The sequence below is a fragment of the Lepisosteus platostomus genome, chromosome 21 (genome assembly GCF_059453375.1).
Source record: "Lepisosteus platostomus isolate fLepPlt1 chromosome 21, fLepPlt1.hap1, whole genome shotgun sequence".
In the NCBI taxonomy this organism is placed as follows: domain Eukaryota; kingdom Metazoa; phylum Chordata; class Actinopteri; order Semionotiformes; family Lepisosteidae; genus Lepisosteus; species Lepisosteus platostomus.
The window spans coordinates 17,468,766-17,496,595 of NC_142631.1; the positions used below are offsets into that span (position 1 = coordinate 17,468,766).

At 50.9% G+C, this 27,830-nt stretch overlaps 1 protein-coding gene across 5 annotated transcripts in view; it reads right to left on the bottom strand.

The window, feature by feature from the left end:
• Positions 1–1,061: 1,061 nt before the first annotated feature.
• Positions 1,062–27,830, bottom strand: part of LOC148644138 (ral guanine nucleotide dissociation stimulator-like) — a 60,714-nt gene continuing 33,945 nt past the window's right edge. For 3 of the 5 annotated variants that reach the window (XM_088614928.1, XM_088614931.1, XM_088614929.1), the window contains exons 2-19: positions 14,030–14,140; positions 13,464–13,657; positions 13,191–13,265; positions 12,234–12,427; positions 11,205–11,326; positions 10,295–10,510; positions 9,992–10,095; positions 9,797–9,881; positions 7,891–7,968; positions 6,988–7,074; positions 6,519–6,551; positions 5,870–5,991; positions 5,351–5,446; positions 4,868–5,069; positions 3,807–3,881; positions 2,577–2,828; positions 2,288–2,402; positions 1,062–2,099 (exon numbers count right to left, since the gene is read on the bottom strand). In XM_088614928.1, coding sequence (XP_088471054.1) covers positions 1,924–2,099; positions 2,288–2,402; positions 2,577–2,828; positions 3,807–3,881; positions 4,868–5,069; positions 5,351–5,446; positions 5,870–5,991; positions 6,519–6,551; positions 6,988–7,074; positions 7,891–7,968; positions 9,797–9,881; positions 9,992–10,095; positions 10,295–10,510; positions 11,205–11,326; positions 12,234–12,427; positions 13,191–13,265; positions 13,464–13,657; positions 14,030–14,140 — 2,337 coding nt within the window. In that variant the 3' untranslated portion in view covers positions 1,062–1,923. The remainder of the gene's footprint in view (positions 2,100–2,287; positions 2,403–2,576; positions 2,829–3,806; positions 3,882–4,867; positions 5,070–5,350; positions 5,447–5,869; positions 5,992–6,518; positions 6,552–6,987; positions 7,075–7,890; positions 7,969–9,796; positions 9,882–9,991; positions 10,096–10,294; positions 10,511–11,204; positions 11,327–12,233; positions 12,428–13,190; positions 13,266–13,463; positions 13,658–14,029; positions 14,141–27,830) is intronic. The other 2 variants (XM_088614930.1, XM_088614932.1) reach the window with 1 other exon arrangement.

A 27,830-nucleotide genomic window follows, 5' to 3' on the forward strand; every position in this document is an offset into this window, starting at 1 on the left:
GGGCTGGGGAGCCCGGTTCGGGCGGCAGCTTGGAGAGTCGCAGCCCTCTGGCGGGGAACAGTATCGCGGTCCGGGACAGGCGTCCCAGATGAACTGTATGGCTGCCCCACCCCTCCTCCCCACCCAGCCTTCCCTGCTCTTTGGCACATGTAGAATAAACACAGCGCTGCCCCTCCCCTGCACTGGCGGTGAAGAAGCACAAGGGGGCGCCGTGTGTCAGGCACTGTTTCCGCACGTCTCCCCCCCAGTCGGACCTCAGGCTGGCCTCCTCTCGCCTCGTCTCCGCCTCCCCCACCTGCTCCCTCTCTTCCATCACCCCTGAAATACGCAGAAACGGGGATCGGAGCCAGTTCCTCTCTCGCCTGCTGGCCTGGTGTCCGCAGCAACCCTGCTCAGAGCCGGCGCCGCCGTGAGGTTTTGGTTTTTGAAGGGATGACAAGGCAGGCTGCCGCCCTTCGCCCAGGGCCACAGGAAAAGAGAAGCCCAAACGTTAAGGGCTACACAGGGGAATATAAAAAGACCTTCACAGACAAAAGTTCACCCCGACTGCTCAATCCAAGTCACTCTCCTGTCAGACAGTGGGGAAGGGGTTTCTAAAATGACCGCTCTCCTCCAGTGCAGACACGAGGAGCGCCAGCCAGTCCGGCGGTCACAGAAAAGTCCATCAGACACTTCCGGAGTTTCTGCGGGCGGGTCCTGTTCTGAGCTGTTGAACGGAAGGGCTCCCTCTAGTGGCAGGAGGAGGGAAATGCGCCCCCAACGAGACCTTCCGGATTGTCCTCACTGAACTCCGCCCGGACCCCCAGCGCTCCCTACATGTGCAACCGTCATCGGAAAGCACAGGGCAGTCTCTCTGCAAACACAGCGACCCCTGCAGGCTTCACAGCGCCTACGCGACTGGTCCTGGGTCAGATGCGAAACATCTGTTAGCACCACTTGGAGAAGAGAAGAGCAAAAGCAAAAAAAAAGGATTTGTTATGATGCCCTTGCTTAACGTCACGTAAGCAACCCAGACATATTTTTTGTTGGTAAGTACTAAGGATACTGTTTAAAATGGAATATTCTTTCTTTTCTCTTGTATCTGCAGTTAAAAGTCCTGGGAAATAAAGTATGTATCTGTCAACAGCTTGGAACCAAGAGGAGACTGCTCCGTTTCTGGGCCCCTGGCAGGTCAAAGGTCAGTACTGCCCTGTCTAGCGCAGTAGTGATTATTGATACAAGGCTTAGAAGATCTTTGCCACTTTTCAAGCTCAACTGTCTCAACGTTTTGGGTCTGATACTCTTAGGCTGGGTTTGGTAAAAATCTACCAAAGTATGAGAAGTGATGTGGTTCTTTAGCTTAGATATAAAGAATAAGATTCTTAGTGTTGGAGAAACCCTCCTGATAAACTCAGGAAGTGAGTCCGAAGTGTCTTCATGGAGCCACGCGTCAGTGGCTTGACTGTCCCTGCGGTTCACAAAGCGTCTCTGCCCCCACAGGGGCCGGAGGACGGTCTGGACAGCAGACCCTTTCTCCTCCGAAACAGACGCCGCGCTCTTTCAGCTCGCGCGAGAAAGCGGAGAAACGTCTTTTTGTTCGCACATCCCGGGAAAACGGAGGCGCTCTCCTTTCCGGGAGACCCCGTATCCTTCATGTCCCAGCCCGCGCTGCTCCAGGGAGCAGGTTGCCACAAAGCGTCAGTTAACACGTCCACACACAGGGCAGTGATCTTCGTCGTCGTCGTCGTCGTCCCCGGCGACCGTTGAGAACCGGCAGCACCGGCACCAGGGCTGTCAAGACACCAGCTCCCGCGCCATCAGCGCCGTCCCGCTGACTCCATGAACCACGCTTTCACATCGCACAGTCTGTGGAGATTCCCTCTTTGTGGTTTTTTCTCCCCGAGTGAAATACTGTTGGCGGTTCTCCGACGCGAGGCCGGGCCTTCAGAAGATGCCCTTGGCGATCTTCAGGCCTTTCTGCTTCATGCGCGGCAGGGTGGAGCTGGCCACGTGCTTCTGCCTGCTCCCCTTGGGGAACCCCCGTTTCTTCAGGACGAAGTCGTAGTTGGCCGAGGAGTTCATGGCGTAGAAGACGTTGGCGTTATCGGGGATCTTCAGCTCTATGGGGGAAGGAGAGGAACGAAATGAGAGCAGGGTGGAGGCGATTACCCCGGACGCTAGTGTCTAGGCTGTGCTACAGACTTTTTAATGGCATGGGTGTCACTGTCTGAAGCCCTGAGGATCAGGACCAGGCTGTCTCCTGGTCTCTTTCTTTCCTCATGAGTTGGTTCGCTCAGAGAAGACCCACCTTTCTCCTCCGAGATCTTCTGCAGGAGCTCGTAGTCCTCCGGCCTGTCGCGGTCCAGGTTGTGTTTCACCATGGCCTTTCGGATCACTGCCGGGGTCTTGTCCTGACTGGTCACCTGCGGCACAAATTCATGTTCACCGGGCTCATCGGAGTCCAAAGCCAAACGTGTTCAATGGCTTTCCAGAAGGAACGCTCTCCCGCCCCGTCATTCCGAACGAGGCTCCGTCCTCGGTTTTGAGCGCAGCCGCTTCTTCCCCTCCCCGCCCGCCCGTCCCCGCCGGCGACTCACCAGTATGCTCTTGTACATGTTGCCGTTGTCGACGTCCAGGCTGACGCGGATGATGCAGCAGTCGTCCACCTGCTGGTTGTAGAGGGGCAGGGAGAGGGACGAGTAGCTGGAGATGCCCGAGACGGAGCGCTTGTGGGAGCGCGAGGCGGTCACGGGGGTCGAGGACACCGAGGAGGACGAGGCGCTGCTGGAGCCCGAGCCCGAGCCCATGCCCGACGTGTCCAGAGACGACAGCGACGTCGACTCCCAGAACTGGGCAGCAGGGGGCGACAAGGAGCAGGAAAGCTTTGTCACAGGGAAGCTTGGTCTCCAGCTGGAGGCTTCCGGAGAGACTGCAGCTGTGATTCTGCACAAGAGCGTCCTCAGCCAAGTCAAATGAGCTTGAATAGAGCTTTAGGGACATGCTGGCATGAACTGGGGTGATTTAAGGGCTTTAAAAGTTGTGTTCATGGCTCAGCTACCTCATTGGCTCAAAAGATCCTGTGCATGCAAGACATGCTTTTCTCATCCTGGCAAAACCAGCATTCCTGATCAACAGGTCAACAGGCCAGTCCTGAGCTACAGTGGTTTTAACACTTTGATTTAACAGAAGAGAGGGTAAACAGATGGCACAATTTACACACAGAAAACGCAGTCCACCTTCCTTAGTTTTCTAGTTTTTGTGGTTTAATTTAACCGAGAGGATGAATGTAAAACCACCTATTAAAAAAACGACTCTTCTAGTCGCAGAGTTTATATCTTTTATTGGATTGTGCAGACTTTTGAATAAGCAGTCCAGATTTTCTAGAAACCCCTCAGCTGAAATCACCCAGGCTGCACAAATTTTGTCTTATGAGTGGACAGAATTACAGCAATTAGGCCCTCCAGCAAGCACAAAACACGCTCTTTCATCCCGGCACACAGGGTGAACAAATAGTTAATCGGAGCCACTGTGAAACGGCATCGGAAGAACAGGACGGACGACTGTTTGACAGACAGACAAAAATAAAGAAATACAAAGGAACATAAAGACAAAATGTTGTGAAATGACGTGTGTACAGTTTAGACACAATGGCTCCAATACTGCGTGCATGAGCAAAAGACCTGACTTGCACATGAAAAGTGCTGTATATTCACACGACATTCTTCTATTATTCTTATTATTATCAAACAATGGCGACCCCATTCCCCAAGAGACAGCAACAGAAAATGTCACACAGAGTGAGGAAAGAAATCTTTAAAGTCAAGTACCGTGGTCACGGGTTCTGCCAGCACACATCCCCTGCCTAAGGCCGAATTGGAATGTTTTACTGTGGGCGTGGCGTTCTACAAAGGAATCAAGACTGCAGTCAGCAGAGAGGCACTGACAGAGCACAGTTTCTACAGACAGTGAGGCTGAGCACTGCCCCTCAAACACATTCTTCTTCTTCATCATCATCATCATCACCACCACCACGCGGCAAAATCTACACCCTTCTCAGGGCTCAAAAGATATGTGAGAAATAGGAAATGTGAGAAACACAGCAGTGTGCAAATTCACAACACCACCACAGGATCTGTCACTTATTGGGGGTTTGCATGAGCACTGTGTTCAGTAACTTCAGAAATACATCTTACTGATTTCTGTATTGGACACGTGACGTGACATGGATAAAAACAGTTCCTGGGAGTGTTGTGACACATGGAATGGGAACTCTCCGTTAGGTCATCTTTCCAGAAGGAATAATGCGAAGGGCTTCTCCAGTCCAGTTCTGTACCTCTTCCGTGAAACGTTGCCGGGCTTGGATAGGAAACCCGACATTTTGACCAGTCTGAGCAGTCATCTTCCTGTGGTGACTGCTCTTCCGACGCTTTCAGTAACTGCGACCACGTTTCACGTGTGAAGAAAGTCACAGCTACAGATTTGTGAAATGGGAGGCTGTCAAGCAGGTGGATGTGCACGTTACTGCACAACCGCTTCGGAAATTAAGGATCACATTAACAAGTAGGGAAACTAACTAGTACTAATAATAATACAGGACAAAGCATTCTGCAAGCTTTGCTTTAGCCGAAGCTCTTGCAGCTGAACAGCCTGAGTGCTGGCTGACAATCAGACTGATCCCAGTTCCAGGGAATCTGTCTGCTCCCTGCTAGTGTGCTGCAGGTGGAGAGTACAGTGGCAATTAGTAACGAAGCCTGTCTGGGGCTCGAGCAGAGACCTTCACTGGGTTCAAATAAACTCTTGCTCCAGAGACACAGTCTGAAGCCCAGGGGCCAAAGGGACCCAGGAGGCTCTCCGGCCCCCCCCGCCCCCAGCCCGCCCCCTGACCCACCTTCTTCTCGTGGGAGTCCGGGGACTCGGAGGCGAAGCTGACGTTGATCTCCTCCACGTCCGAGCTGCTGGAGCCGGCGGAGGTGACGCTGACCGAGTCGCCCCCGTCCCCCCCGGGGAAGGGCCCGTAGCGCAGCTGCTCGAAGGACTTGGAGTGGCAGCTGCCCACGCTGCTGCTGGCCTCGGCGCTGGCGGGCTGCCGGCTGGAACACGCAGACGCACAGCACAGCCGGGTCAGCACAGGGACACACAGAGGGGCACAGCTCCGACGCACTGCCTCGTATGACAGAGGTCTGAACGGAGGCACGTTCAGTTCAACAATCGGTCTGCAACGCTGCCCGTTTCTTCTGGGCCTTGCAAGGTACCCACAACATGTGCTTGTCGGGCACCAGATATGTATGTAAATATGAACCGGAGGCCAGAAGCCACCTGTGCCAGCACAGACGGAGGGCTCCCAGTCTGCAGGAACAGCTGCTCCACTTACTCGCTCCAGCGCTTGATGATGCCGCTGTTCTTCTTGGCCTTCAGCGTGTTGCTGGCCGACTCCGACAGGGGCTCGATCTCGCAGGACAGGCTGTAGCTGTGAGGAACAGAGACAGGAATCTTTAGCCAGAATTCCCCTCAACCTCTTACACAACAACAGGATCACCTACGTTCTTATATCCAGGATGTGTCCCACCCTGTGCCTGCTGCTTGCTGGGTTACACTCGGGCTCCCCAGTGGCTCCCCCAGTATATTAGTTAAAAAGACAGATTACAAGCAAGATGCCATTCAACCCATCTAGCCCATTTGGTAGTGTCAAGGTGGTTTAAAAGCAATGTATTCCCTAAACAAGCTCCTTTGTATAACTATTTACAGGGCTAAGTCTGAAACAGTATGCAGAAGTGGATTATGAAGCAATTCAGACCTGTTCAGGAGGCTGGTGTCGGTAACAGCACAACACTGATTACAGTACACGTTTCTAGAGCATTCAAGCTTCCCCAGGACAGTCTCTCCATCTTACCTCTCCGCCTCACTGAGTCTCTCCACCCCGGAAAACCACTCGACAAACTGGCTGTCCTGAGTGAAGTTGTAGTTGTTGCAGGCCAACTGCAGGAGCTTGATCTGGGCGATCACCTCGAACTCCTGCAAGGCAGAGGAGGACAGTCTGCAACAGGCTGGCGGTCCTGGCAAGCCCACAGCTCAGCCTGCTATGCCTGGCTCACTTAACAAACTGGTCAATGTTGTGTGTCGATTGGATGCAGCCACTTCACCGGCTTTTAAATAAATGAGGCAGACAAGGACATGTACCTGCAGGTTTGTAAGGTATGAAAGGCAGTGGGAGAGGGCAGCTGCAAGACCTCCCCGCCTCTCTGGTGTTTTGAATTATGTCTCTGCCTCCACAATGATAATAAGGGATACTTGTCGGTAATTAATGGACAGAACAGATGAACAAATAATTCTCCACACGACCTGAATGTTTTCCGGTGAGAAACGCACATGTCCAGATAGAACTGGCCCTTAATGGTCTACCGCCGCATGAAATGTTGAGAAATCAAATCATTCCAGTCATTCATTCTAGATGTGTAGACCTAAATCTAATTAGAACACATTCCAACAGCGTGTAGCTTGCACCGTTAATTAAATCAAACGAAGTGAAACTGAATCCTTACCTTCCTTCTTTTTTCAAAATTGATCAATCCCCCCTGTAGTGGAGAAAAGAAATCAGAGAGAGACGTCGATTTCAGGATCACTCAGCACACAGCCCTGCGCACGTCTGCATCTCTGGTGAACGAAATCTACTGCCTCTGCTCAATGATGATGTGGCAGAGGCCATTTTAAAACAAGAGCAGAAGCTGACATTCGCTGTCGGTGACACAGGTAGAGGGCCCGCTCCTGAAGAAGGCTCCACAGCTGAAACAGCTTTTCTTTTCCTTACGGTGTGGATTAACCCTTTACCCCCCTGGTTTCAATGTCTGGTCTGCAACTCTTTTTACAAAAGGGAGAAGCGCGTGGAGATCGCACTACCCCCGGCCAGCACAACAGCAATCCTGGACAGCAGTGCTGGAGGACGTTCCCGAGACTGGACCAGGAGCTGCTGGGAAACACGCGGACACCCAGGGCCAGTGCAGGGACACTTACGTCCAGGAAATCCTTCATGGCGGTGTCCATCATGACCAGGTCCGTCAGGAAGGTGCCCAGGTAGGGAATAGTGCCCTGCATCACGCCCTGGAACACAGCGCAGGGGTTAGTGTGGAGAAACTGGTGGGAAGGAACTGGGATCCATCAGACTGGCGTCTCAGAACAAACACTGTCGGTGGGGCAGTGGTGCGACAGGGAAAGGGACAGTCAATGTCACCAACCAGCTGCAAATGACTCAGATGAGGGTGGCAGGGTGGTTCAAGGGTAAGTAGAGCCAGCTCGCAGCGCTGGGGCCCTGGGTTCAATTCCAGACCAGGGGTGCTGTCTGTGTGGAGTTTGCATGTTCTCCCCCGGTTAGCATGGGTTTCCTCTGACTGTTCCGGTTTCCTCCCACAGCCCAGAGACATACTAGTGGGTCCATTGGCTTCTCGGAAAATTGCCCCCAGTGTGAGTGTGTGTGCGTGTCTGTGTGTGCCCTGTGTTGGCCTGGCGTCCCATCCAGGGTGTATCCTGCCCTGCCCACTGTGCCCTGTGACACCAAATTGGTTGAAGCAAAAAAATGGCGGGATGGACTCAGAAGAGTTCTGAACTGTAATTATAAGTGACCTGCAATTCTGCTAAAAAACCACTAGAGGGTACTCGTAGCTCATGCTGAGACATCAGCCTTCACAGCTGAGGGAAGCAGACTTTCTGCACCCCAGAAGACAGCATTTTAATTCCAAGAGTTTCTAATGTACATTCAAAGGGCAAATCTTCAGCAGCTAGAACGATCTTTACCATTACATTAAAAACAGATCGACGCAGGCTCATCGACGCTTCGAAGTTCAATTATCAAGTTAGTATTGCACAACCATGATGCGCGTCTCCTCTGGGACGTCCCACGCCAGAACGTCTCGCTCTTACCATCTCTCTCTGCTGCTGGTGCCGTTTCTGTGCCCGTTTGGGGTTGATCTCCAGGGTGGCGAATTTTGAGGTTCCCTCCTGGAAAGAGCAAACAGACGCAAGCCGGTATGAGGCCAACTGCAGGGATGTCAAGTCTTGGAAGTTGCAGGAGCACATCTGCAGGTATAGACCCTGAGCCCACAATCCTTTTTTTTCCTGGATCTATACGTCTTTTTACACCATACGGGAAGTGGTAGAAGACAAATCCTCCATTGTGCGTTTTGAAGACCTTCAGCATTTGATGCTGCAGTAAAGCGTGATCAGCTTTCTCCGATTACAATACAGACTTTTCTTTCACAGTAGACAATAAAGGAAATTGAGGTGTCCTGAAATATATAGACCAACACTGTCTCCTGGAAGCCGGTGTGCACTTTTTACAGTGCAACGTCACGTGACTCACTGAGCGGTGTTCCAGCTGAGCGTAAGAGATAAGAGATTGTGAAACCCCCCTACCGTTCCCCCACCCGGGATACCCCTCGCTGACACATCTGCAAGGCGGGGCTCTTATCAAGGCCTGCTGCCCGTTGTGATGCCACGAGGGATTCTCCCCCGTCTTCACAGAAACACGCCCCCCCCCGACGGGCCTCTCCTCCTGGAAATACTCTGAGAGCACCACATCGCGTCTCCATTACAGCTGTGTGGAACTTAATCTGCCCGCAGCAAGGAATCTCTGCAGGTAGAGGCGGCCTGCCTCCTGCTGCAGAGCGAGGAATCCCACAAAGGACGGGAGAATCGGCCAGAATCGGAGCAACACCTCTCAAAACGCGTCTACATTGTCTAGCGGGGAAGAAGGATTGATGCCCGACTCAGAGGGGGGAAAAAACGTAGGCTCCCGACTTCTGAGTATCGGCGACGCGGGGTAATGGCGGCATCACCCATACTCAACGGAAAACATTTTACCGTCTGCATTTTCCTAACTCGGAGCTCAATAGCAGGTCTCGTCAAACGTGATCCGTGAGGTTTTTTAATGAAAGTAAAATGCCAAACCTGTCAGTAGAATGCCCGTCCCGTTACGAGCTCACTGAAATGGCTGTGTTCATTAACACTCCTATTATAGGGGAGCGAGAACGTGCAGGAATCGGCGTGTTTTGGTGTTATTGTGCTAACCACAGCTCTGGGTATAAATAACAGTGGCCAATCTGCACTCGTAACTAAGAGACAGAAATGAAAGCAAATGCTCTTTTAGTTGTGGTTGTGAAACCTAGCCACTGACATGCCACAGTGGGGTCCGAAACGATGAGGCGTGACTTGGTTTCTGGTGACCTTTAAGTGTGCGCTGCAGGCTCTCCTCGTGCCACAAGACAGGTGCACGGCCACATCCTGCCTCTCTGCGCTGCCGAGCAACAAGCCCCTGCTTCTCAGAAGGGGGTATACTGCAGCTGTGTGAGTCAGCACGCTTGGCCAGGCCCTCACCCGGCCCCACTGCACTGAAAACCAGAGCACCACCCCCCCCAAACCACCACCAGCAATGTCCTATCGCTACAGCACGAAGTCAGCAGTGCAAGTTTGCAGGGGACGAGCAGCTGGAGCCACTGCGCAGTCCGTTACTGCAAAGGCCGAGCAGAGAGGAGTCTGATGAAGGCCATCACTGTGGAGAGTAATCCTTTGGCAAAACTGACATGAGAGATCACAGCACCCCTTGGTGCATTTGAATATCTTGATGCATCATCATATTTTGGACCGTACAAGGACCACCGCCCCCGCATGCCTGACAGAAATACAGAACATGGCGTAGAGCTGACCTTTTTTTTAATCTGAGCAGCGCACTAAAGAAAGTGAAAGAACAACAAAGCGCTGATCGTAGGATTTCGGGAGCTTGCAAGCTGCGGTGAGCTGGGAGAACTGCTCCAGACCTGAACAGGCCTACCTTGATGAGGAGCTCGCGGCTCAGGGAATGGTTGTTCTCATCCGAGAAGATCTCCGACAGCTCGTGAAAGATTCGGAAGTTCTCCCTGTGGATAAAGCAGTAAGATATACACTGTAACTGAGGACAAAAAAAGAAGAATAGAATTTGTAATGAAAGACTCCTTGGAACAAATCCTCCTACTCTTATCCGTCTCACCTGGAGACCTCCTCCCACGTCTTCCTTAGCCTGTAAACAGAGTTGCACTGCAGGGCCGAGAGGATGGCCCTCAGGGAAGAGAAATTCTTCAGGATTCGGCATTCCTGAAATAACACGAGACAGAAAATCACCGATTCTGTGACGTCAGACGTTTCCATGATAGCCGCTGCAACAAAAACCCAGAAATAACGGATTCCCAGCTAACAGCACACAAGTCAATCTAAAGTGAGAAAGAAAAAGGCAGTGAAAGTTTATGCTCCACTCCTGACATCCGGTTGGGCACAAAATAAATGTGCGCCTTACCCTGGCCACCTCGATCCACCTGTCCACCACCTTGGCGCGCTGGGCGGGCTTGAGCGCCTTGTCGCCCAGGCAGGTGGCGATGACGCAGTTGGTCACGCTGTTGAACTGGGTCACGGTGGCACGGATGGTGGGCGCCAGGTGCTCCTTGCCCTTCTTGTCCCGCTGAGACCAGATGCCGCCCAGGCAGTGATAGGGCACCACCTTCTTAAAGAGCTCCTGCACAGCGAGACAGCACGGGCTTCAGAACAGCGAACAGCTTTTCCCCGTTCCCTGTTCTGGGGGGTTAGTTCCCCTTCATGCACAACAGGGCAACACCCGAAGAAAATCGTCAGATAATGGCAGCTGGCAACTGCACAAAAGACAAATCCTTTGACTTCTACATGCATCCTCCACTATGGACAACGTGGACACTGATACCTTCTGTCACTTCTGCACACGGGCAAGTTGCCAGCCCTGCTTGTACTAGAAGCCCCTCTTTAGAGACGCAACACCACTTGCGTCCTGTCTGCCAGGCTGCGCTGCTTGGAGAGATAAAAAAGGCAAAGCCACTCGGGTTCTGTAATTTCCAGATTCGCGGCTGAAAGACTGAGCGCCACTTCTATTCGGGGCTGTAGGCTTCTTTAATTGAGACCACTCTAAAGCAGATGCCTGGGCATTGACCCATCCCCTTTGGAACAGCTTCACAACAGTTCTGCCTGGTTTAACCCATCATCATTAATTGGCCTGCGCAATGGAAACGTTTTCAGATCACTGGCAGCACCTGACATCTTGGACATCCTTCAGCACTGAAGGAGCTCCTCACAGACTGGGGTGAGCCACACCCAGCTCTTTGTGAAATCCGTACAAAGGCCCTCCGAGCCAACGTGCAGCTGGTGGCCGAAAGACAAGCGAGAGGGAACAGCAGCCTCACCGCGTCCATCAGCGTGAACTGTTCGGCCACGACCGGGGGCGGGAAGGACATGAAGTCCGGGCGCTCGTAATCGAAGCCGTTCTCCTCCAGCATGGTGAAGGTGCAGGCGCTGTGGTCCAGCCCTGGCAGGGGGCACACAAGCAAGACACATTTATTCATTACTCCTCACACAACAACACTCTCCTCTCCTACCGCAATCAAAGCCTTCATGCGCTGAAGCAGGGTTAGCGCAGCGAGTCTGCTGGACTGGGACTGGGAAACGCTCAAGGCCTCTTCACTGGGCGATCGGAGATCGGGAATTACACGACACTTCAGCTACAGGCACAAACAGCTTTGTAAAAGCCGCCTTTGTAATCTCGCTCAAGTGACCGGGAGGTGATGAACGGACCTGCGGTGATCGCTGACCCCAGTCAACACCTCCATCAGCAGTTAGACTGTCAGCTATGAGCCTTCTGGGGAGAGCTTGTATGATTTGTACCTATCGTCTAGAAACAGGAGGAGCGTTTTTCTTCTTTTCCCTTACTTAGGAGGGACCAGGATTGAGCGCTTCAGCTCAGGAGCTTCGGCGACGACTGCTTGACCAGCCGAGAGCAGATCCTATATAGGGGTCCCTCTTAAGGAGAGCTCCTGCAGCTGATATGTTCTCGCTACATTCCCACGCAGCCGTCAGACACCAGAGGATCGCGCGTGGTTTCATGGCTTGTGGATGCCCTCGTGGGGCGGCCAGCAGATGTTGTGGATGAGAGACACTCCGCTGTGCCACAGTACTTTTGGTCCCATTTTTGTTCCCAGAAGGCAATTCTTAATAACATCTGGGAATTCTGGGAACAAAATGTGATCTACTGTAGATCTAAAAGTCTGTCCATCAGTGTGTCGCTGCAGGAAAGAGCATGATCCCACTTGCCTGGGCGTCACAGGTCTTATGAGTGCGAATTGTGTTTGGCGTCTGTCGATCCCTGCGTGACGGTACACAGTGACGTCCTGACCGCTCCTATGGCGGCTGGACAAGCGAACCCTGGGCTTCCCTACCGTCCTGCTCGGGTTCACAGTGCTGCCGGCGGTGAAACTGGGCCAGCAGGTTGCAGGCCCTCCTCTCCAGGTCAGAGCCGGGGAAGTTCAGGTGCAGGTAGGAGATGAGGCGGCGCAGGCTGGAGTACTCCGGAGGCTTCCAGAAATCCTCGGAATACTGATCCAGCCAGGCCCCCAGGATGGATGAGATAGTGCTGCGACAAGGGACAGAGACAAAGAAAGGTTAATTAGCACAGAGTCAGGGCCAGGGCAGGTCTGATCGTTCAAATCATCCGTAGCCAACTGGAAAGAACTACTAAGTAGCAGTGTGTTGCATCCGTCTCTCACTGTGTGTCTCATGTGTTCATTTCTTATGTAACAGCATCTCAAAATAAAGTATAACGCATGAATCCTGCATGAACCCCAACGCTGTACTGCATACAAGAATGACGGGTACACAGTCTGCTCTCACCCAGACTGCTCTTTCTTTCTCGAGCGGATTCTTTTAACTCGTTTTAATGTTCCGATGAGAGGCTACGTTTCTCTCCTCAGATAAAAACACATGCTTCAGTTTCCATTCCAAACGAAGTGATAAAAGGTAAATGATACATGAAAGAGGGGCAGGCGCAGATGGTGGAATTATCAAAGCCTACACTGAAAATCAAAGAAATGTCCTGATAATGAGGGAAACAAAGCATGATAATATTACAATTGTGCACAATTGGGAGCAGCAAAACTAACAGGATTTGTCCGATTACTTGATAAAAAACATCAACAAGTTCAGCAGAAGCTAGACACAGATTTTTCATGAATGCACTCCTTTAATCTTGAAATCAAAAATTGTCTTAATTTGTACCACAGAAAAGAGTATTTTAAAAACTGTTGTTAGTACACCAGATTTTTCGTTAAACCAGAACTCTGTCGGGTCACAGCCAGTAAATGTGTTGCCTCTCAGCAGGAGTGCCAAGTGTCACCTACTTCTTCAGCTCTGTGCGGTCATCATGGGTCAGTCTGGAGCCCTCTGCGCTGGTCTGCTGGTGCAGCTTGGCATACCTAGAGAAGCCACAGGGAACACAGCTGTTAGTGTCTAATGGGGCAGTCTGGAGAATCCATCTTTCCAGAAAACTGTTCTCGGGGAGACATAGCTGCACAAGAGAGCTGGTTTCTGTGTGCGTCTCTGCGTGCGTGCGTGTGTGCATCTCTCTGTGTCTGGTGGACGAGCCGAACCCACAGGAGTAGACAGGCCCTCACCTGTTGAGCAGCAGGTCCAGCACTTGCTGAGTAGTGGCGAACGAGCGGTAGGTGCAGAGGAATATGGTGACGTAGGTGGAGTCGTTGCCCCTGAACGCCGACATCATGTACTCCACCAGCTTCTCCAGGGTGCCTGCCTTGATGGTGCGCACTTTACAGGTCTCGTACAAGCTCAGGGCCGACTCTGTCTCCACCTGGGCCAGAGAGGGGGGCACAAGCACCGTGTGTGACAACAGGCCTGGTACTCCTCACGAGCAGACCTGTCCGCTAACTTCACGCGAACACGGAAGAATCACTCGTGTTAACAGGCTTGGGCTTAATGAGACATGTGTCCCACTTGTCTTGTCCACTGGGCGATACGTACTGCCTGATGCCCTGTAACACGTTCTTTCACCTGTGACTAGGGGCCTTCTTGCAACTTTTGTTGTTGGAGAACTCAGTTACTCTCTGTTCTCAAGCCATTTTAAATCCACAATGCTCAATGCCGTAAGGGGGCTCTGCAAGCAGCGATCGGGTACGGAAATGTTAATCTGTTGGGCTCTGCCCCCGGTCCGAGCGTCACTCACCCCTAGCCATCGCTGCCCCTTGCTGGCCGCCTGGTGCACCTGCACCTTCCTGAGGGTGATGGTGTAGATCGCCCCGTCTTCCACTTCCTCCCCAATCTCCTGGGTCGAGCTCTGGGGGGGCGAGAGGACACACACACAAGTGCGATTCATTTTACAGCACCCTCTCAACACAACAACACAATGACAGACAAAGCTTTACCAACCAATGAGTCAGTGCGACAGGGTTACAGTAAGATAAGGGAGAAGACGGTTCTGATACATTGTTTGAAAGCGATCTTGCAGTGGGGATGAAAGACTTCCTGTGTCTGTTAGCACAGAGGCGTCTCCCAGAACCGGCAGTGAAGGAGGTGAGAGACGCATCCATAATCCATTTTGCCTTCTTTGCCACCTCTGTTTGTAGAAGATATTTAAGGCCATTTGATTTGCCCCAGTTAATTTGCTACTTATTTGGACTAATTTACTGCACCACCTATGACTGGAAAATCCCCTGCAACCCCATATTCCACACCTGCTGCAAGTGCTGTCAAAAGCCTATTTTTCACAATTGCGCAGCAGATCGGAAATCAAACCCACACAAACTTCATTCGCTAAACCGACTGCCTCAAACACAGACCGAAATGTGCTGCAGAGTTCACATCTACGGGACCTTGCGAGAGAGATGAGGGCAGCGGTCACCAGACATTCATCGATGTTGGGGGGGCAGAGCAAGCCGACGCTCTCTCTTTAAAGACGAGAGCTCCAGTGCGTTACTGAGTGAATGAAGAGGCAGCCTGCTGTTGAAACAACACCCTTACGAATGGCCAAGTCCCTCTGCTGTGTGTTTCAGCTCAGTGGGGGGGGGTGTTTCCTCAAGGCCTTGGAGAAAATGCGAATTCCAGGAATATCTGAACAACCTCCTACCAACTGCATGGACAGACCGGAGGAACGCGGTGGAAGCTTCTCGACCCAACATTCCCTCACTGTTCTCAAACAACAGCACTCGCCACAGCGAGAACAGCACGTTCTGTAAGCCTCCGTACACATGTTCTGTATCCGCAGACTAACAGAGACTGAATCCTAAATGGCTAGTTGGAATGTCCACAGAAACTGAGCCAACAGTTTACTTCCCATTAAGTTGTTTTCTTGTCCACAAGTTCCGTTTCCAAAGTAAAGCTTTCGCGCGTTTCCCCAGCGCGCCTGACTCCCATCAGAACTACAGCGCGAGGGGCTGTCTCCCGGCTGCGTTCCCACCATTGCTCTGCCAATCGGTTTTAGTGCAACACATTCAAGACACATCGACTCCACACGAGACACTTTCTCATCGGAAGGATAACGGCAGGAAATAAAAAAAAAAAATCCACATGCACAGCAAACAGCTCTTAAAACACTTCCAGTGAGAGAAAACAGCATGAGGCACTGACTGAGCTCTGACTTGTTTCCACAACTCGAGATGTCTATACTGTACTATAAGGCCATGACAATAAGGAGGGTCTTTAAGAAAAAGCATTCAGTACTGACTAATAATGGGAACATACTAATATTCCATCCATCCATATTCTAATGGTTTCTTCCACTTCAGGGTCGCAGGGGAGCCAGAACCTATCCCAGCAAGCAATGGGAGCAAGACAGGGTACACCCTGGATGGGGAGTCCGCATTACCTGTAACGCACTTTGAGTGGGGTGTCCAGAAAAGCCCTATTTAAGTGTAAGGAATAATTAATGTGAAACACTGGACCTGCCACATTGTTAATCTGGCTTTAGCTGAACAAAAAAACACTTGGATTAAACCCTGACAGAGGGAGACCGGAAAAAAAAAACAACAAGCAGTTTGCAGGAATGCAAAATAACTCAAGGGAGGACGGAGACAGTTACTTTATTGTTTTGCCTGCCTGTCTGGCCACCAAAAGCTCAGCCAATAACCTTGGCAGGAGCCCAGGGAAAATAAAGATGGATGAGGAAACGGAGGGGGCAAACCGTGTGTCTCCAGGAATTCTGGACGCCCACCCTGGGGGGAGGTCACTGGTTATTAAACTGGCTGCCCGGTCTTACATTTCAAAGCCAACTGGTAGCCTGTGGGGTGACCAGCAGACTGGGTGATCACTTAGTAAAGGGAGGACACCAGGGGCTCAATCTGTGTTAAAAAGGCTCATGATCATGACAATGCCAACCACCCCTGTCCCTTCTTCACAAAGGCTCGGTGATGAGCATCTTGTTTCTGTCCCGTCCCCGATTCTTCATCCTCCTCCAACGCCACAGCGACAGATTCCCGAACGTCGTTAACATGTTATTTACGGCCTCCTCATTCACACGTTCGGGATTCTCAGAGAAGTCCCCCCTTTGATGGCAGCAGTTCACACTCCTCACTGGCAGACGAGCTCCGTGCTACTGCTCCGGCAGCGTCACTGACAAGTGACTGAGCGCTGACAAACGATGACTTGAAGTGCAAATGAGACTGTCGTGTCATCCTCACTGACTCCGAAAGGGAAAGTGATTTTTACAGTCGCAGAAATTTTAGAGGGAGGGGGCTGCCTGCTTAATTGAGCATTTGTATTCCAAATACTTTGGCTCACTCGGTCATCGTCTCCCTTCTACAGTGCTTTAACACCATTTGACTATTTTACATTCCACATGACATTTTAGTTCTCATCCTCTCTTCCCCAAAAGGGGAAAAACAAAGAAGCAACAGCACTCAGTTATCATTCATGTGCATACTTGTGACTTCCTATTATACAGATGGATATTCATTATTAAAATTTTGCCTACCCCTACAATTACTCACTCTCTTAACATTCTGAAGCACGAGACAAACTTGTATGATGAAACCTAAGTCATCTTGTGCCTAATTACATTTCAAAACAGTTCAGTGAAAATAAACTACCATCCCGAAAACACATACTCCAGTTAGTCATCATCCTTGTTTGCTCGCACAGAGCCCGAGTCGCCTTACTGTGGCCAAGGCTGACAGGGTGTTCTCATGGCAACGAGGCCCGGCTTTGTTTACATCCTGCACCACCAGGCGCATCCCCATCTCTAAGACAAACCGGTGACGAAATGGAGACAAAGCACGGTTCACTTCCTATTCATTTATGACACCACAACCTAGCGATTTAAGGCGCAGAGTATTGATCCTAGTCATTTCAGGAGACGTAGGTTAGAGTCTTATGCCTGAGAGTCTTACGCCTGACCTTCTAACACCGTAGCCTAGTATCTCTCCATTTTTTTTAACCAAAAGGATGGGCCAAATTCCCTCCTCTCAATGGTAACTTGGTGTCAATAAAACCTTTACCACGAAGTTAATGATCTACCACAGGGAAAACACACTTTGCTTTTTGTGGTTTAGAGGCGCCCAAATGGCTTCAAACCCGATAGGAACGTGAAATATGAAATATGATTAAATTTCATGTTGAAATCAGTCACCCACCTACCCCCTTACCCATGTTGTGCTACCCCTACAGATAAAAAAAAGCTAGTCAACAGGACAGCCAAGAAGGAACTTGCTAAATGAAAATGGAAACGTTTCTAGACAACAGACTGCTTTATTCTTAACATCACATAGTTGTGACCATTAGGGCTCTTACTAAGAACACAGAAATGTGTGCTTGTGTATACTGTACAGTTAGGCCATTACATTCCAGGGAAATCCCACATGTGAAAACAGCCCAGGGAAGAGAAAAAACGCCACAACACTTCCGTCTTCCTCTGGTCTGTAACCAAACTGGGGCGCCAGCTCTCCCTGCCCACTGTGCCCACAGTGCCAGGCTCGGGTCTGGGGTCTGTGGAAACCGTGACTCTGAGCAAGAATACCTTTCCCAGGGTGCCACTTCCCTTAGAAAACAGTCTCTCTCTCATTTCACAGTCACGTAATTGGTTCTGACTCAGAAAATGCCTGTCCTTTTTTTGTTTTGTTTTGTTTGTTTTCTTTGGTCAAGCGTAATAATTAAATAGAGCTGGGAGTTTGAGCTGAGGATTGGTTTCAGCAGATTTATAGACTGAAGAGCCTGAGGGGACACAGGCTTTGAGTTACCAGTGGAGCCAACATCTTGAACACAGCGATGAGTATTAGACAGATAATCAGCTTAGCTTTACAGATGGTGCTGGGGTACTTAGCCCTGCAGTCAGGGGAAATTGAAATTGCTGGCTCTTTTGCCAGAAAATGGCTGGAACTGCCAAGTTTCAGTGTTCGTCTTAAGTAATGTTTCTCTCTTCTGTGAGAATAGCTGTGTCAACAGCGCCGCCGCTAAGCTCAAAGCATTTAGTGGAAGTAATGTGGTGAATTTAAACGAGGCCTCTCCCACTATTTTGCAAGTTCTTGATTTTTTATTTTCAGTTATTTCAAATGCGCTTGAAAGATTTTTATCAGGCTCTGTACTGTACATGAAGTAATGCCACAAAATCAGCCTGTTTTTTCATATGGACGTAACTTCTTATATGTAATTCGCATGAAAGATACAGTAGTTGTTCCCAATATCCTGACAAGCGTGTGAAGCTGCAGGCCTATTAAAGTGCCCTTTCTAGCACAAAACAAAAAACAAAATCTGCATAACGCTCCACAAATAAAAGGGTAAAAATAAACTGAAGGGGAAAAAGAACAAAAAGACCAAACCTCAGTATTGAATTACTCAGTAAGGCCGTGGGCTGCTTTAAATTAGAATCACAAGTTTACTGCATTTAGAGGCAAAAACATGCCCTTTGTTTACCACATGCTGGCGACGTGCCTGCACAGGCCCTGTTTAGAGCGTTGCCATGGTGACGAAGGGAACTCCCAGCGAGGCAGAGAGAGAGATCAGGGCTTGAGGATGTGATAGAGGGTGGGGAGATCTTATGTCACTATCACTCTCCACACACAGCAAATTCTCCACAGCCGATGCCCCAGTCCTCAAGTGCTGTATTTAGTTTCCTAGACACTAGATACTGAAGGCAAGCAGTTAGGATAATACTCAAGGCACACCCGTAATAACAACCCCCCAAATAAAGCAATCTTTTTCCCCCCTCCTTGTTTTACATTATTATGCTTTGCTCTCTTTTCCCAGGAGGAAAGCTCGACATTTCCTGAGTTTATAATCTCCGGATACACTGTCAATTTCCTCCCCTCGACTCTAACCTAAATCCAGTCAGCCAGGAAAAACTACTCAAAAGAAAACCTTAAAGAAATATCATGGCTCTTGAGAAAGCGCTCAAACCGACTCCTGGAAACGTTACGTTTGCCAGAGGAGCCGACACGAACAAACGGGCAGCGATGGCCTGTTTCCCCAACTCAAAACACAGCAGGAGTCACATTCCCGAGCCGCTGCCGTCACGTGGCTTTGATCAGGCAGCTTCAGTCACTGCACAAGAGACGAAGACCTTCCAGTGAAGGTCCAAAAACAAAAGGTTAAGCCAGAATCCAAACAAACAGCACAGATTCCCTTCCCTAATGACGCAGACAGCCCCTTTGTTTTTCCTGCTTTCCGAGCCGTTCCTGTGTTTATTGCTGCTTGTCTCCCTCCGGCTTTGAAAGGAGTGAGCTCTGTCGAGCTTGACGACTGTCAGGCCCAGCAGAGAGATCTGCAGAGACCCATCGGCCCCCGAATTAAAGAGAAACATTCAGATCCTCCCACAGGCCCGCTGCTTCATTGCAGAGATGAAACACGAGCTGCAGATAAAAACAAGCTGCTCCCTCTCGGGCCACACAATGGGAACCAGTCCTTCTGCAGCGTTTTCTCTCTCTTTGAATGTCGGAAAGGACGGCCGCTAAGCGGGAGAAATGGAACAGGCCCCGGACACAATGCATCATCGTTGGGAAGAGCCGGGTTTGATCAAATCCTTTCAGCACTTCATTCTTCCGCAAGCCTCTCACACTCTCACAGACCCTGGCTGAGAAGCTTTTCGCAAGCCGGGGAAGATTTCGGTCCTCCCAGAAACATATATTATAAAAAGGGAAATACATAGCCGGGTCACGTAAATCATTAAAATAAAATTCCGCTGTAAGGAGTGGTTAAATAAAGAAAAAACTGAACAAACAAAGTATTTGACTGTGGTCTAGCTGTGGCGAATCTTCACCTCTGGCCTTGCATACGGACCCAATGTGTCCCACCAGGCTACACAGGCACTACAGTACGAAGGGGAGCCCGTTTCAACACAAAGAGAGGGCCCTGCACCAAGGCCATTTGGAAAAATACTCCTGACGAGAGGAAAAGACCGGGAGAAGCCCCATACTTTAAATGGCAGTAAGGAAAAGGAGTTCTGCAATGAACAGGAGATAAGCTGCATGGCAGCTGCCGAAACCGCTACTGAATTGAGGTGTTAAACTTTGCCAACAGTTTTAAAGTGATGTAAAACAGATTTTTTTTAAAATGCAGAATCCTCAGGAAACCCAATGCCGTGTAAAAAGCACAAAAGTTATTAAGAGAGAAAGTGAGGTAGTGCTGAACAGTAGTGAGCCACAGATGACCAGCTAGCTGTGCCACATCGCAAGACGTCCCCTTGCAGACTCTGTGCTCTGGCAGGCACATCTCACTCCCTGACCCTCCACCTCCAGATCCGCGCCAATGTCTCAGCTGCTGCCGAGCTTCACGGGCCAGGCAGCTGCTGTGACACAATTGTAACAGACAGGAAACCGCATGCCAGGAGATGTAATCCCCTGTTTACAGAAAAATCAGAAGAGGCACCTGCTTTTAGCTTTGACAGGCAGGTTCACGTAACAGCGAACCTTGAACTTGAGCACTCAGTTCTCAGCTTGCTCAGACTGCCGCACTCGACGAGAGCCCATTCGAGCGGGACCTCCCGAGACCGAGCAGGGGAAATCTGCGAACACAGCCAGAAGAGCTTTGGCGTCCTCACTGTGAACGCCCCAGAACTTGTCTCGAGACCCCCGAGAGCCAGATGCGAGCTCTATCCGATACGGCGTTCGGTTATGTCAACTGTGGGGGAAAGGGGGCACCGCAGAGGACGAGTATTGAGCAGAACAATCATTTTTATCTGCGTCGGGCCTGCGCAGCGAGTCAGCGCCGGAAAGCTCTAGAAATCCGCCCATTCATCTCCCAGGCATTCACACTAATTGGGCATGAATTCCATGGCCTGGCCGTGAAGGCGCTGGGACCGGAGCGCCTGTGGAGCCTTATTCATCCGCGGGCATGCCGGGGCACTCCAAAGGATTAAGGCTCGAGTGGCTTTTTAAGGGGCTTTTCTCTTTAACGTGCAAGCACATGCTAAGAAGGGCAGAGAATTAACTTCAACACCCTGCAAGGAAAGCGGAAAGGGGAAGCGGCGATTAGTGGGCTCCTGGATAGGCGGCTGGAGTGGAGTGGTGCTGGTTCTGTTACAGCTGGTCACCAGCGCCGTGTTGCTCACAGTGGCCCACGCTGACGGACTCCTGTCTGTGGTCAGGGGCTGCAGGGGGCTGCAGGGGGCAGTGGGGTGGCCTGTGTTGCTGCCTCACAGCGCCAGGACCCTGAGTCTTGCTTCAACTTTGGCCAGGGACTCTGCCGTGTGGAGTTTGCAGGTCCCCCACATGTTGGCCTGCTTCCTCCCACGAGCTAAGCTGGAAATTGAGACCTCCACCCTCCACGGTTAAGTTATGTGCAGGGGCGTTTAAAATTCCTGACATTGCCATTATCCTTTCCAGCTAACTCAACTCCCCTTCGTCCGACACTTCTCTGTGGTTAGAAACAAACGGAAATAAACCTGGCACACTGAGCCGATTTCCACAGGAAGTGCAGTCTCCCGGCACTGCCCAGGTGTTATTATTTCAAAGCTGGTCCTGCACAGGCACCACAGAACTCATTCTTGACAGGGCGGAAGAGGCAACATACAGTACTGTGCATCACTGACATCGGTCTCAAAGAGCAGATCTAAGGAAGATGCCATTCTGACAGTCTCCACAAAATCTAGGGGTGCGGTTTTCCCAGGAGTACAGTAGGATCTTGCGTTAATAAGAAACTTAGATGTTCAAAACATTTCTTCAAAGACCGTGAAAGTACCGTCACAGTTCTCTAAATATTACAATGCACTTTTTACGCGAACACTTCAGAAGTGTTAATTCTTTTAACACAGCAGCAGCGACACGGTGTTTCTTACTAGAGCTGTAGCACGATGTCCTTTAAGGAGGAAATACAGTTTTTAGAAATGTTTTGGTCGAAGAAAGTTTTTGGGGGTTCACAGCCGAGGGATCAGAGGGGAAGACGCAGAAAGGGAGAAAGAGATCAGAAATCTTCATGCAGAGGCTCATTGCTTCGCTGGGAACTACCAGCACACCAGCTGTTAAATAAACTTTGTACTTTGGTATCGACTGTTTGCCTTGCCCCACTCACTGCAGAGATCAATCAGTTCTGCACACAAATACGCGCCTGGCTGCAAGCGACCAAGCTGTCAGTGAAAAGCTGATAACACAGATAAAGCTCTGGAAGTCTCTCACCACAGCATGATAAAGTCCTGACATATTGGAAATTGAAGAGCTGCAGCAAGGCACTGGAACGAGCTGGCGCACAGTACAGAAATATACTGGGTCCTGTGAAAACTGGCTCTGGTGTGAGTGTGTTTGCGTCTGCGAGTGCCCTGCTGTGGACTGGCGTCCCGCCCAGGCTGTATCCTGCCCTGTGCCCGTTGCTTGCTGGGGTAGGCTCAGGCTTCCCTGCGGCCCTGAATCAGATAAGGCTTGGAAAATAGATGATGACTAACTGATCCTTCTTATTATGTACTGATTATAGGGTGTCATACAGTATGTTAAATGTTTAACAAATGTGATGCACTACACAGATGCACCTTCTATACCTTCCTCTGGACAGAGCCAACCCGTTTCTCCACACTTCTGCTCAACGCAAGCATTCCTGCCCCCCAGCTTCCTCACAGCAACCACGGACGGGGATGGCTGACCCTGCCGTCACAGGCGAAGAAGCTTTTCTGACCCCCAGGTCCGAGGCTGGACTGTCGATCCCAGCACAGACTGACGTACCAGACTGAGGGACCGGCACATGGGAACGCGGACCAGCAGGGAATCCGACAGGAGCCACTGTTGGAAACGGGCAGAAGCACAGCAGCACGGATTGACCCTGTCCTCCATTCCCTCCTTCCGATGCATGAGCTCGTTTCAGCGTTTCTACATTGCCTTTTCTGCTGGAAGGGTTTCTTTCCTACTTCTGGGGTGGAACAATAAACCAGTTCTAGGAACACTAAGGACGGAAAGAATCCGATCGCTGTGGATTCTGGCAGCGAGGGGTCCCGTGTCTTTGCTCAAGCGGCTTTGTTTCCGAGTGAAAGTATTTGAGCAGGCACCGGCCCCAGGCTCGCGGTCTCGGACTCCGGCGCGCGGGGGAGCTGCAGGGGGACTTCTGCGCTGGCTCAGCCCCCTGGCTGGGAAGGAGCCACAGTTCTCCGCCGCGCGCATGAGAAAAGACACAATATCCACAGGCCACGGAGAGTTTGACGGCCCTGCTGCAGACCCAAGCGCCAGCCGTCTTTCAGAAACGAGGAATCTGACGGCAGCGAGGAAGAAGATGTCGAACACAGGGCTGCCCTGCTCGCAGTCCTTGAAGCGCATTCCACCGCCATGCGCCTTAATCGTTAGGCAGATCCTGCTCATTAGCAATTAAAGAATCAAGGAGATGCATGCAGCAAAACTCAGTAATGAAGTGGATCGGAAGGGCCAAGCAAAGCTGAGCTTCCCTACAGAAGGAACAGGAGATCTATGCATGAATGAAGGAGGAGACGTCTCACTTGAACTCCACCCCCCAGATTCTGAATGTGAACCTTTACTGTCCCACCAGGCTTCCCCTGGTCCCAGTTTCACACGGGGAGCACACCGGCGTCACCACCGTTCCAGAGCGGACCGGGACCGAGAGCCGATCACGCAGGCGCTCGTTAACAGGATTAATGACCCGCCGCTCCCTGCCTCTCGGGGCTGCAGCTCCTTCCAGACAGGAGAGCACGTGGCGGGGTTTCCCCACGGAAGTGCTGCTCGTGAGCAGATAGAGCGCTCTCTCACTCGCAGTGACACCCGGAGACAGACTGTTTAACTGAAGGCAAAGCAAGCTGAGGCAAAGCCAGCAGGTTTGGCTGTACTTGATCCGAAACAGAAACGTTGGCAGCACACCACCCTCTTCTCTCTTTTCCATAGACAATCAATAACGCAGACTGAATCTGTCTGACTGAATCCACATCAATACATTTAAGAAGGGCACCGCTTAAGGACTGCCGAATGGAGATCTGCTTTGACGGTTTACTCGTTTCGGGTATGAAACAGGATGCGTCAGAAAAGCACAGGCTGCGATCTCTGATGCTATTTACTTCAACGGCCAAAGGCCCCAGGGGAATCGCTAAGAGGTTTAATGATCTGCTATAATCAGCCAAAGAGCCCGCTGTCCCACTGGGCTGCAGGGTCCCCACGCAAACGCACTTGGTCACACAGACGCGTGTGCAAGCCCATCCTGACCCTCCCCCCCCTGAGCCACGGAGCAGGCCTGCTGTCCGCCCGCGCCCGGCTGGCCAGCCGAGCCCTCCCAGAGCCACACAGCCAAGCGGTCAGGGCTGTGCGCTGGAAGGCAGTCAGGTCCGGCCCTGGCCAGCGACAGGCCTCTGAGCTGGCAGCCAAAGCGCACACACCACAGCAGAGGAACACATGGTTTAGCCTCGTTAAAACTAATTCAGGAAACGCGAGCCCGCGTGCCCTTATGGATCATTCCTTTGCTTCCTTTGCGGTCAGGGTCCAGCTCTGCACCTCTTTCCTTCTGCTCCATCTCACCTCGGTATGCTGCAATCAAGACGCGAGTGTGACCTTACACGGAGGGTGGAGGAAAAACTGGTTCTCCACTCTCTGGTCAGGCCCCCGATCCCCCCGATCAGTCCAGCTTCTGCGGACGAGGCGAATCTGCTGCAGGAGGGTTTAAACTCTTCCCTGCTCGGAGCCCGAAGGCTTCGTTCGCTGTGTGAATCTCGCCCTCATCATCGTTGTCTCCCGAAACCGTGACCCGCAGCTCTTTCACAGCGGGCTCTCAGTCAGTTAGCGACTGATAACATAAGGGTGGGGGACCCACAACAGCAGATGGAGAAATGCGCTTTGCTAATGGCAAAACAAGACGACCGCAGCAGATTCTGATATTGCTATTACAAAACACTGAGTCACCTCCAGCTCTCGGCCACGTCACGCAGCTGAGCTCGCCCAACACTGGGGCTGGGACAGCTACAAAGGGTTCCGAGGCATTTTCAAAACAGAAGGCAAACCTCTGAAGCCACTTTCGGCTTGACATGCTTTTCCTTCTTTTTTTAAAACAGTCCAAGCTGTGATTTCACCTGCATGGCTTCCACAGCTGCGACCTGACGGGGATGCAGTTAGGGCGTGCTTCGCTGTCACATGTCTGCAAGACCGATCCCGAACAGCGGCCGGGCTGCAAATCTGGACCCAAATGTTAAATGTTTCGTCTCTGCTTTCCTGGGGCAAACAGGTCTCTTCAAGAGTTGCAAAACTACTGTGGAAAGATAGTGATTGCTATGTAACGGACAACCTTTAAACCTCCAACTTAACAGTAAAAATCCTGACTAATGCAACAGATACCAGAAAGCCTTCCAAGAAGCCCTCAGCTCCATCACTGAGTCACGCTGCCTTGAATGAATCAGGCAGAGCTGATTACACAAGAGCTGCTCTGGGACAGAGAAAAGGCATTTCCAGTTCAGACAGCGAAGCACACATGGTTCTCTCCTTGCGCCTGTCATTCTCTCTGTGCAGGAATCTGCAAAACTAATAAACAGTCTGCAAAACGAGAATGCCGGCGGCGTGCAGCTCGCGCCGAGAAAAGAAACACAACAAAATCGCAAAAAAAGTGCTTCCCATTCCTCGCATTCCCAGGGGGTGAACCAGATGTTTACCCCCAAAATCCAGAGACCGTAAATCAGCGCCCACGCGGCCTGATGTCAGCAGCCAGGGGCTGAGGCTGCAGAAAAACACAATAACTGCAGAAACGAAAACAAGATGTGGCACTAAAAATAGTCCCACTGAACAGAGCAGAGCCCCCCGAAGATCAGCTCTGTGTGGTCGTAATAGAAAGGCCACAAAAGAGTCTCTGTCTTCGCAGATTAGCCTGCTTTCTAATTACGGCACCGTGGCAGGCTTCTGTCCGGAGCAGTTTGCATAAAAATACAGAAAGAGAAAACAAAACTTGGATGAGTAATTTGGAAAAAGCTTTAATGGGAGGAAATGGAAAAACTCTGGAATTTTGTTGCAGAAGTCAGCAAAGCGAGACTCCTAGGGGGGCGTATGCCGTTTGAAAAAAATGAGAAAATAAAAACCACGTCCTTCCTTCTGCAGAGCCGAGTTTTGCTGCAGAAAGCTTTGCTGCCTAACCCTTTGACCCAATTAGCTCTGAGCTTCGCCACCTCATTGAATAACAACACAAGCTGTTGCTTGCAAGCCGAGAGCAGCGGGCACAGCCCAGTACTGTATGCGATCTAGCTTCTAACAGTCACAGTTAGCAGTTCTACACTTCTGCTTGCATTCATAAAGCAAGCACGTTGAGTGTGTGTCAAAGGAACAAGCCTTCAACCTCCTGTTTTGAAATAAGCTGGGCTTCTCATATTGTCCTGTCCTACAGAAGATCAGCAGACTCGCGGAATGACTGGTCCGTGGCGCGCAGTCACTGAACAATCTGCAAATGCACAACGCCTACAAAAACAAGGGGCAAGTTTCTCTGTCACTTGTGGTGCAAATCAGAGCGGTATGAAAATGTAGGAGGAAGGCTTAAGCAGCAGAACTGTCTGCGATGTGATATCGCCCTCTAAAAGAATCGAGGGATCGATCGAATTGTCCTCTGTGCACCAAATCCAGGCACAGACATCTCCTCGGAGTCAACCATGAGCGAGCGCCCCCAGTGCAGAACTCGGCCGATGAGCTAGTGACTTTCCCCTCCCCCCAGGCTGCTATGCGATATCTTCTCCCAGCAGAAGAACACATGTTCAGTCCCGCATCTGATCTGGGATACAGTATCGGCTTCTCAAAAAGCCTGAAACACGAGCAGCGATCAATGCAGGCAGAAGGACCATTCACAACCCCACCCCCCCTCTCCAGCTCTGCACAGCCTCAACCTACCATTTCACCTGTGAGCAAGACGTGGATTGGAATTCAGCTCAGAAACGTCTCGCAGGCGAGCAAAGACTTTCGTGACACATTTTGTCTCAAAAGCCTCTTGGCATAAAGCTCATGCAATCGCAGCCGAAGTTCCGCAGTCGTTCGGAATATTAAGACAACTAGCTGTGTTAAACAAAGGAATATCTGCAAGTCAGGAAGGAAAACAAATCCTCTGCTCGGCGCAGGAAATCCTTGCATCCAATTTGGAGGACTGTCAGGTGATGAGTTCTGGAAAGAGCTGAGGACCAACGCCACAACACTGAAGGACAAAGGGATCTGAGAAGATTCATATCTGAAGTGGCCGATTAAGAAAATACACTCTGGAAATGGGTAGGAGGGAGAGTGAATACAGCTGTATCACTCAGGAATCTTCCCCTCCTGGAACATGCCGGAGGAACACTCACCCACTGCAGTCTGGAGCACTCTTTGATGAGCAGATGCAGAATGCACTAGAAAAAGTTTTGGATTACTGCACCTTGAAGTGAGAATGCAGATTAGCCTGAATTTGACAATGGGATTAGAGGCGAGGGGATTAGAGGCCATCGTAATGGTCAGAGAACACAGTCACTGTACACGCAGTGGGAAGAGCCCGCCCTGTGTGGGGCATGCACAGTGGTCAGGCGGCCCCGTTTCTAACAAGCTTTTTTTTTTAACTCCGTGACTCTTTGACAAAATGAAGCCGGAGCCATAGAAAGATTTGTATTTTGTTTTGCTGGGGGTTTTAGGTCGAAA